A 10,957-nucleotide genomic window follows, 5' to 3' on the forward strand; every position below is an offset into this window, starting at 1 on the left:
GCACATTTTCTTCTTAGCCCTCAACGTAATGGCAGGTGCCAGGAAAATAAGAGGCTGGATAAAGCGATCGTGAATAAAACTGTTATCGGTCTGCGTGCTCAAAAGCGCACTTGATTGCTCAAATCCTTTGTGTATCCCCTTTTAAGCCTTCTGTTTTCCACCAAGACACCAACCAACGCCAAAGCCACAGCAACAAAAAAACTACCCCGGGAGCAACTAAAAAGGGGAAAAAAGTCCCCCAAGTCGACGTCTCAAGCGGCACTTCTTCCGCAAAAAAACCAATTAACTTCTGCTGAGACAAATGTTCAAGCCAAGGAAAGGAAACGAAATTTGCATGACTACAAAATTAAAAACTGCTTTGAGGGACAGAAAATATTTGGAGGATACATAGTTATACGGCTTACTTTGCACACCCTGGCAGAGGGTATATTGATATTAGTGAGAAGTTGGCTTAGCAATTCTGCAGTATGTATAATCTTTGTAAAATCTATGTTTAATTAAAATCTAATCAATAGCAGAGTAACAGGTATCTGATAGCAGAGCAAGAATTCCACGCCTATTCATTCTAAAGAACAAAATAATGATTGAACCGACTTTTGAGCCATTGAATTGTTTACCAAAGCGTTCTCAGCTTTATTATAATTACTATTCTATTTTCGATCACATCCTTACATCATTCTGTTTGTAACTCGTAAGTTAAATTTTTTTTTTGTCAGTCGTAGTCCATTGGTTTCTTTTTGATGACGTCTTTGGTGGCCTTTCGGTGATTGGCCGTAAGAAGGTACAGTTTCTTCAGCATATTATCCGCCTCACGCGTGGTCATGGCAAACACCTGGACCATTCCCGTCTCATGAACACGGGCCGCCACCCCGGGAACTGCCTTGTCCACGTAGTAGACATACTGCATATGGGGCTCTGGAGAAAGAACGCTTAACGCAGTGAACACCGGCAAAGAGATCCCAAATGGAATATGGGCGCAGGAAATGAGACGCAGATGTAGAAGCTTGTTTGAGGGGTCGGCTTTGAAGTTCGCCCTCCCAAGGGTCCTAAACATCAGATCCCTTTGTGTTTCGGCAAGCATCGCATGGCCTCTTCCATTGATTATCAAGACACTGCCATCGGACCAAATCCAGGCTATCTGTGTGGCCTCATACCGGATTTGGATCACATCGATGTCGTTTTTGTAAACGGCGTTTCTTAGGAACCTAACCGTATTTTGCAGATCCAAGTTCGTATTCATACTCAGTGTGCAATACATTTTGCATAAATTCATATCGACGTGCATGCGAAATTCCTCGACCTTGCGCCTTTTGGGACGCCTTAGGATTCTAATCCTCTGGAGGCACTGGTCCAAGTGATCTGGCAGAGGCGGAAGCAGAAGACATCTCCTCAAATTCTCCACCGATTTTGATCCGAACTGCTGGTTCCACTTTGAGCGCAGTCTCTTAGCTTGGGGGTCCCTGAACTCCGTCATGGTTTGGTCAATGATGTACTCGAAGTCCTCGAGGAAAACTGTGAAGCTATTCTGCCATCCAGTCTCCGCTGAGACATTTCTGTTGCTTTCTCCCAGGACTCGGGGCTTCATTTGCTCCTCGCTGATCTCGGTTTCGAAGTCAATGGCCTCTGGTTCTGCAGCAGTTGGATTGTTGGAACCGTCCTCATAGATGAGGAGTTGCACTTGTTGGGAAATGATTTCACTGCATTGCTGTAGCCAACTCTGGGTAGCTTCCTCAGCCTCGGGCCTCGGGGCAATGTTTTAATGTCTTTGACCTCGAGGATAACTGGCTTTTCTGGTTTTTCCACAATGAATTCAGTTGCTTTCTCTGGTTCCTTTTCTGGAATATTTTCAACGGAAACCTTTTCGTTGGGTGGGGGTTTCCACAACTCAGGCTCTACGGAATCAGGTTTCTGCGGCATTTCGAACACCTTTGGAGAAAACTTTTTCCAAACATCCTTTTCCTGGGAGATAAGATCCTTGGGCTTTAGTAACTCCATCAGAAGATCATGATTCTTCTCATGATCTCTGGCTAGGCTTAATAACATATCAAACTCTTCTATATCACTGTGGGGTTCGTTGAGGCCCTCCGATTTTATCCATTCCTTGAGTGCCCGCTGCTCTTCGATTCCAATGGTGCAGCTAGCAAAGGCGACATCTTCATTGTCCAGAATCCGAGGCTTCTTGGCGTCACTATCGACCTTTCCCTTTGAATCCGAATCTTCTATATCATTATGGGATCCGTTGATGGCCCGCTCCTCTTCGATTCCAATGGTGAAGCTAGCAAAGGCGACATCTTCATTGTCCAGAATCCGAGGCTTCTTGGCGTCACTATCGACCTTTCCCTTTGAATCCGATTCTTCTATATCATTATAGGATCCGTTGAGCCCCTCCGATTCTATCCACTGATCCAAGACCCGCCACTCATCTTTTCCGACTTTCCTCTCAAAACCAGTTTCGAAAGAATTCTTTTTATATCGGTTTTTGTCAACTCGAACTGTTTTCGGAGGAAATTCATTGGAGTTTTGAGATTCCGTTAAACTCGGAGGTGGAGTTTTGGAAGGCTCCAAATACTCCATGCAAAACAAAGGCCATATAGCATCCGAGGGCTTTATAAGCCCCTTCTTCGCATCCATACAGAGCTTCCAAATATCCTCTGACGACAACATTTCTGTATCATACTCATCCACCAAAGGCCCCTTGATGGGTGTCAGCGGTGAGGGTTCTGTATCGACGGTAGGTTTTGGAACAGTTTGACGCACATTTGGAGATATTTTTCCTTCGTTGGGGCATCGTCGACTCTTGACAATGCTTGATGAACTTGGAGGTGGCATTTGCCAGTTTTTGGGAAGCACGTTAGAATTCTCCTCGAGTCCAAAGTCCGGAACAACATTGTCGATGCGGAACTTGGAGGGTATGGGGTTTGGGTGCGGTTCATTTACGGTTCGAAAAGCGCTGAATATGAAATTAAATTCATATTAAATATGACTGTTTTTTTTAAGTTCTTACCTGGAGCACGGTCTTTGGATATCATATTCCGAAAAGCCATCTTGATTGTAGATGGGTTCTGTGCTCTTTTTCTTAGGATAGTTTACCGCATCACCGCTGGCCATTTTAAGAAACTGTTGGTCATCATCTACATCAAATAAAGAAGTACGTGGCATTTTGTTAGAAATGTAATCGGACTGAATTTTTAGATGCCAAATTTTTCCACGCACTCTACAACTCAATGGGTGGCAACCTTAAGTTATTTGTTTGAAATATATCCTATCGGAACGACAGAATTGTATATTATCGTTGTGAAAATTATTAAACTATTTATCATAAAATTTTTATCATATATTGTTTCTATTGGGTTAGGTTTTTATACCCGTTACTCGTAGAGTAAAAGGGTATACTAGATTCGTTGAAAAGTATGTAACGGGCAGAAGGAAGCGTCTCCGACCATATAAAGTATATATATTCTTGATCAGGATTAATAGCCGAGCCAATCTGGCCATCTCCGTCCGTCTGTCCGTATGAACGTCGAGATCTCAGGAACTACAAAAGCTAAAAAGTTGAGATTAAGCATACAGACTCCAGAGACATAAACGCAGTTTGTCGATTTATATTGCCACGCCTAATCTAACGCCCACAAACCGCCCAAAGCTGCCACGCCCACACTTTTGAAAAATGTTTTCATATTTTTTCAGTTTTTTATTAGTCTTATAAATTTCTATCGATTGGCCAAAAAAGTTTTTGCCACCCCCCTTTCTAACGCCCACAAACCACCAAAAACCGTCAGTGTTGAAGACTCTCCTTCGCACTTCCACTAGCTGAGTAACGGGTATCAGATAGTCGGGGAACTCGGTTATAGCGTTCTCTCTTTTTCAGTTTTATTCCGTAACGTAACCCATTCGAAGCCCGGGTCTTTTAGCCAGCTTTACTTGGAGCAGCCATTGCATTTAAATTTCTATAAATTTTTCATTTTCCATTTAGTTCCAATGGCACGCTACAAAATAAAAGCAAACGTTCGTTTTCAGCACAGACTTAATCCCCCAAACATTCTTGCAATGTTTTTAAGGCTGTTTTTCTTCAATTTGAAATGCTGCAATATATTTTTATGTGGTGTGGTCTCGGAATTTGAAACTTATCCTTCACAGCACTTGTGCATGTTTTGTATAAGTAAAATATCCTTAATTTGCGGACTTAAGCTTTTAGTTTATCTTTAAATTATCTAGAAGCTTTTAAACATTTGATTTAAATGGCAGTCAATTAATTAATTAATTAACTATTAGATACCCGTTATACAGCGAATAAGTATTTCTTGCGCTCGGTCTCTGTCTCTCGAGTCTGCATGCTCATACACAATTTTCTAGCTTTTAAGCTTATAGTTTTTAGGATCTCGACGGACGGACAGACGCATGTACTGTACGACTAACGGGTATACAAAAATATATTGTTTAAATATTACAATTCACAAGTAAGCACATGTAATGGAATATTTATTTTGATTTCCCATTCTATATTCTGGTATCTGGTGCACCCCGAATTCAATTGGAAGGTTTTTAGTGCTATGTGTCTGTATTAAAGTAGCTATTGCGAAAATACGCCATAGATATACCATAACACTGTGCCACTTAGGCACGTAGTATTCATTCATACACCATCTAAAAGCCGCATTTTCCCATCAACTGCCAACACTCTCGGGTACTTTCCAAAGTCGCCACACATAAATGAGGACCTCAGCTTCCCTGGATCCGCTTGGATCCCCCTTACCACACACTAATGGCACTCTGGTGCTGCTAGCAAAGTCTAAAAATCCGAACAAAAACTGTTTGCCTTCGCTTGCCAAGTCTCTAAACACTTTAGGCAGAAAAGAACAAAATGTCTGAATACTAGGAAGAATATAAGCGAATAAATTTAACGTAATTTAGCATTTAAAGGGATTTTTTAAAATAAAAAGACTAGTAAATTGTATAGAGTATGGAAAAATGCAATACGGTATTTCAAAAAGTTAGAAGGTATTCACCTATTATTTCACTTATACGCATTCCAGACAGGGCGTATACTTAATGTGTGTTCGGCCAAGACGACGGAACCTATTAGGTCCTGTTCGACGGAAGCGAGCATCCTGAAACAAAAAGAAAAGCCTAAGTCTAGTCCTGGCGCCGAAGCCTACCGACGTCGCCTGGACAGTTCTTGAACTCACCTAGATGTTTTCATTTGGCTGGGGGAATGCAGTGCACTGCCTGTATTAGCCTATACCGAAAAGTTCATTATCCTGCGGCTTTTCATTTTTTCTATTTAAGAAATCCACTTTAAGGATACACTGGATCCTCCTCTAATGGTTTTGCTATGCTAATTTATCGACGCCTGCTGGCCATTGGAGTCGCCTTGCGCCCCTTACCAGACGGCTTTTGATCCTGTTTCTTATTAATTTAATTATAAATATTATTCTTTTTTACGTTTCCTGTTTATTTTTGTTTTGTTGGTGGAAATTGCTGAGTAACAGGAAATGGAAAACATTCAAATGTAAACATATGCACAGTGATTTGCCGTGATTTTTAGGACAGAGATTTTAGTCAAATGTGCTCTACGATGCGGAAAATGAGAATATTAGTGCATGATTAGTGTATAATAATTACAATTATAATCAGGTGTTACAACTTTTTTCATCAAATAAAAATATAACAAACGGAATTATATAATAATTAATATGAAAATCAAGCTCTGCTTTGTATACCAAACATTGATATCCAATACTCTTTTTCTGTGGGAAACTGCATTCACTTTGCTGACCCAGATGCGTTAATTTACTGATGTAAGACCGAAGAACATCGTTATCATGGGCTCACCCATTTGCCCTCACTTTCGTGCAGAAAAAGTGAAACTCTGTCATTAGGTAAAAGGGACTGAGCTGGAAAGTCTTTCATAAGCGTCTCATAAATTCTTTGTCTATTGTGTCAAATTCTTAACCATCCAGTTGGCTAACCGTCGTGTAGTTTTGTCCCTTTTCTGTTCCATCCCGTTTCACTCTATTTCTTCGTTTCTAACTGTGCCATATGTGTCCAGGCTTCCAAGTCCTCAAATTGTAACTAGAATTTGATTGTGCCGAGAAATGCGAGTGCATTGATTGGATTAACTTGAAAAAAGCCGACTGCATGTGGCCATAAATGAAATGGAACCCCTTTAAGCCAGGGAAAGCTGTGGATGCAGATGGCCAACAGTGGCATTGCTAAAATTGGGATATCTTTTAACTAGTCGCTTTCGAAAAGCAAAAGGATACGGGACTAGTTAAATGGGTTTATTTCAAATTTACTTCACCAGCTAAACCAATAGAATTGAAGAAAAACAGAGGTTTTATGTCAGAAAAACTGAACTACATAAATCATAATTTCCAAAACTATGTAAGTTAGCAAACCATTTAAAATATGTTAACGAGAATATCGATTTATTTTAAATGTTTTGTGAGATTCTATTAAAAATCAAAGGGAATAGGAATTTTACTATGTACAAGTATATATAATATTATTGTTCTTTAGTTTAAAATTTTAATTAGGAAACTTAATGGCTTTAGTAAGTTGAGTATAAAGCTTTGTGTTGATGCACATTTTTTTATGTAAATAATACTATTGGTGTTATTGTTTCTTGTATTTATTGATGTATTATGCTGGAAGTTGCATTTTTGGTAGCCCTTCCATTGTTGCTTGCCTGTCTTTCTTCCGGGCTCTTTTAACCTGCTTTCTGGCTTTGGTTGGTCCTGATTGCAGGTATGTGGCTGTGGAATGGCTTACAAGCCGCTTCCCTGTTTTTTCCGGGCCATCCTTTTGGCCTAAGGGGCGACTGTAGCTGCATCCGATTATCTTACGACTTTCCTTCGTCTCCTGCCTTATCTCTGATTATTATCCTTTTAGCTCAGGAACTGCCTCGTTCACGAAGTACAGCTGCTTGTAAGTGCATTCTTAAGCTCAATCAAACTGGATGCTGGGCGAATATGCATTGAATTAAGTGGGCGAAATTCGTATTGGCTCTTGAGCTAGAAAGGCACCAGAGTCTTATGATTAAAATGCCCCGAGCCCGGAATCCCCTATGCCCATAGGTGCATTCCGCTGCAGAATTTAAATGTCCCTTCACCCGAGTGCTTGCGTGTGTGCGTTCGACGTTCAAGTGAAACTTAAGACAAAAGCCAGAGCGCTCGGAATTCTTTTTCTGTGTCCGCCCTTCCGGGCCGTATTGTTTTTGCTGGCTAAAGCCGTGCAGACATTTGGACCCAACTACTTGAAGTTGTATGCCCCGTTTCCTTACTTATTTTTTCCTTTTTTCTTTCCTTATGGGACTTTATGGCGCTTACGTGTGGGTTCCTTTGGGCGCATATTGAAATCCCAGCATAGTTATGACTTTGAAAAAAACTGAGGGCGAAGCACATTTTCTTCTTAGCCCTCAACGTAATGGCAGGTGCCAGGAAAATAAGAGGCTGGATAAAGCGATCGTGAATAAAACTGTTATCGGTCTGCGTGCTCAAAAGCGCACTTGATTGCTCAAATCCTTTGTGTATCCCCTTTTAAGCCTTCTGTTTTCCACCAAGACACCAACCAACGCCAAAGCCACAGCAACAAAAAAACTACCCCGGGAGCAACTAAAAAGGGGAAAAAAGTCCCCCAAGTCGACGTCTCAAGCGGCACTTCTTCCGCAAAAAAACCAATTAACTTCTGCTGAGACAAATGTTCAAGCCAAGGAAAGGAAACGAAATTTGCATGACTACAAAATTAAAAACTGCTTTGAGGGACAGAAAATATTTGGAGGATACATAGTTATACGGCTTACTTTGCACACCCTGGCAGAGGGTATATTGATATTAGTGAGAAGTTGGCTTAGCAATTCTGCAGTATGTATAATCTTTGTAAAATCTATGTTTAATTAAAATCTAATCAATAGCAGAGTAACAGGTATCTGATAGCAGAGCAAGAATTCCACGCCTATTCATTCTAAAGAACAAAATAATGATTGAACCGACTTTTGAGCCATTGAATTGTTTACCAAAGCGTTCTCAGCTTTATTATAATTACTATTCTATTTTCGATCACATCCTTACATCATTCTGTTTGTAACTCGTAAGTTAAATTTTTTTTTTGTCAGTCGTAGTCCATTGGTTTCTTTTTGATGACGTCTTTGGTGGCCTTTCGGTGATTGGCCGTAAGAAGGTACAGTTTCTTCAGCATATTATCCGCCTCACGCGTGGTCATGGCAAACACCTGGACCATTCCCGTCTCATGAACACGGGCCGCCACCCCGGGAACTGCCTTGTCCACGTAGTAGACATACTGCATATGGGGCTCTGGAGAAAGAACGCTTAACGCAGTGAACACCGGCAAAGAGATCCCAAATGGAATATGGGCGCAGGAAATGAGACGCAGATGTAGAAGCTTGTTTGAGGGGTCGGCTTTGAAGTTCGCCCTCCCAAGGGTCCTAAACATCAGATCCCTTTGTGTTTCGGCAAGCATCGCATGGCCTCTTCCATTGATTATCAAGACACTGCCATCGGACCAAATCCAGGCTATCTGTGTGGCCTCATACCGGATTTGGATCACATCGATGTCGTTTTTGTAAACGGCGTTTCTTAGGAACCTAACCGTATTTTGCAGATCCAAGTTCGTATTCATACTCAGTGTGCAATACATTTTGCATAAATTCATATCGACGTGCATGCGAAATTCCTCGACCTTGCGCCTTTTGGGACGCCTTAGGATTCTAATCCTCTGGAGGCACTGGTCCAAGTGATCTGGCAGAGGCGGAAGCAGAAGACATCTCCTCAAATTCTCCACCGATTTTGATCCGAACTGCTGGTTCCACTTTGAGCGCAGTCTCTTAGCTTGGGGGTCCCTGAACTCCGTCATGGTTTGGTCAATGATGTACTCGAAGTCCTCGAGGAAAACTGTGAAGCTATTCTGCCATCCAGTCTCCGCTGAGACATTTCTGTTGCTTTCTCCCAGGACTCGGGGCTTCATTTGCTCCTCGCTGATCTCGGTTTCGAAGTCAATGGCCTCTGGTTCTGCAGCAGTTGGATTGTTGGAACCGTCCTCATAGATGAGGAGTTGCACTTGTTGGGAAATGATTTCACTGCATTGCTGTAGCCAACTCTGGGTAGCTTCCTCAGCCTCGGGCCTCGGGGGCAATGTTTTAATGTCTTTGACCTCGAGGATAACTGGCTTTTCTGGTTTTTCCACAATGAATTCAGTTGCTTTCTCTGGTTCCTTTTCTGGAATATTTTCAACGGAAACCTTTTCGTTGGGTGGGGGTTTCCACAACTCAGGCTCTACGGAATCAGGTTTCTGCGGCATTTCGAACACCTTTGGAGAAAACTTTTTCCAAACATCCTTTTCCTGGGAGATAAGATCCTTGGGCTTTAGTAACTCCATCAGAAGATCATGATTCTTCTCATGATCTCTGGCTAGGCTTAATAACATATCAAACTCTTCTATATCACTGTGGGGTTCGTTGAGGCCCTCCGATTTTATCCATTCCTTGAGTGCCCGCTGCTCTTCGATTCCAATGGTGCAGCTAGCAAAGGCGACATCTTCATTGTCCAGAATCCGAGGCTTCTTGGCGTCACTATCGACCTTTCCCTTTGAATCCGAATCTTCTATATCATTATGGGATCCGTTGATGGCCCGCTCCTCTTCGATTCCAATGGTGAAGCTAGCAAAGGCGACATCTTCATTGTCCAGAATCCGAGGCTTCTTGGCGTCACTATCGACCTTTCCCTTTAAATCCGATTCTTCTATATCATTATAGGATCCGTTGAGCCCCTCCGATTCTATCCACTGATCCAAGACCCGCCACTCATCTTTTCCGACTTTCCTCTCAAAACCAGTTTCGAAAGAATTCTTTTTATATCGGTTTTTGTCAACTCGAACTGTTTTCGGAGGAAATTCATTGGAGTTTTGAGATTCCGTTAAACTCGGAGGTGGAGTTTTGGAAGGCTCCAAATACTCCATGCAAAACAAAGGCCATATAGCATCCGAGGGCTTTATAAGCCCCTTCTTCGCATCCATACAGAGCTTCCAAATATCCTCTGACGACAACATTTCTGTATCATACTCATCCACCAAAGGCCCCTTGATGGGTGTCAGCGGTGAGGGTTCTGTATCGACGGTAGGTTTTGGAACAGTTTGACGCACATTTGGAGATATTTTTCCTTCGTTGGGGCATCGTCGACTCTTGACAATGCTTGATGAACTTGGAGGTGGCATTTGCCAGTTTTTGGGAAGCACGTTAGAATTCTCCTCGAGTCCAAAGTCCGGAACAACATTGTCGATGTGGAACTTGGAGGGTATGGGGTTTGGGTGCGGTTCATTTACGGTTCGAAAAGCGCTGAATATGAAATTAAATTCATATTAAATATGACTGTTTTTTTTAAGTTCTTACCTGGAGCACGGTCTTTGGATATCATATTCCGAAAAGCCATCTTGATTGTAGATGGGTTCTGTGCTCTTTTTCTTAGGATAGTTTACCGCATCACCGCTGGCCATTTTAAGAAACTGTTGGTCATCATCTACATCAAATAAAGAAGTACGTGGCATTTTATTAGAAATGTAATCGGACTGAATTTTTAGATGCCAAATTTTTCCACGCACTCTACAACTCAATGGGTGGCAACCTTAAGTTATTTGTTTGAAATATATCCTATCGGAACGACAGAATTGTATATTATCGTTGTGAAAATTATTAAACTATTTATCATAAAATTTTTATCATATATTGTTTCTATTGGGTTAGGTTTTTATACCCGTTACTCGTAGAGTAAAAGGGTATACTAGATTCGTTGAAAAGTATGTAACGGGCAGAAGGAAGCGTCTCCGACCATATAAAGTATATATATTCTTGATCAGGATTAATAGCCGAGCCAATCTGGCCATCTCCGTCCGTCTGTCCGTATGAACGTCGAGATCTCAGGAACTACAAAAGCTAAAAAGTTGAGAT

At 41.7% G+C, this 10,957-nt stretch overlaps 1 protein-coding gene and 1 pseudogene across 1 annotated transcript; both read right to left on the reverse strand.

Annotated features, from left to right (window-relative positions):
* Nucleotides 1–609: 609 nt before the first annotated feature.
* On the reverse strand, nt 610–3,228 carry LOC26535108 (annotated as a pseudogene).
* Nucleotides 3,229–8,006: 4,778 nt separating this feature from the next.
* Nucleotides 8,007–10,576, reverse strand: LOC120322231. Its single transcript, XM_039377286.2, has 2 exons — nt 10,403–10,576; nt 8,007–10,348 (listed from the first exon to the last, which is right to left on the reverse strand). Exons 1-2 carry the CDS (start codon nt 10,555–10,557, stop codon nt 8,110–8,112), a joined length of 2,394 nt encoding a protein of 797 aa, XP_039233220.1. The 5' UTR covers nt 10,558–10,576; the 3' UTR covers nt 8,007–8,109.
* Nucleotides 10,577–10,957: the final 381 nt, after the last annotated feature.

This window comes from Drosophila yakuba, unplaced genomic scaffold (genome assembly GCF_016746365.2).
Source record: "Drosophila yakuba strain Tai18E2 unplaced genomic scaffold, Prin_Dyak_Tai18E2_2.1 Segkk17_quiver_pilon_scaf, whole genome shotgun sequence".
Taxonomy (NCBI): domain Eukaryota; kingdom Metazoa; phylum Arthropoda; class Insecta; order Diptera; family Drosophilidae; genus Drosophila; species Drosophila yakuba.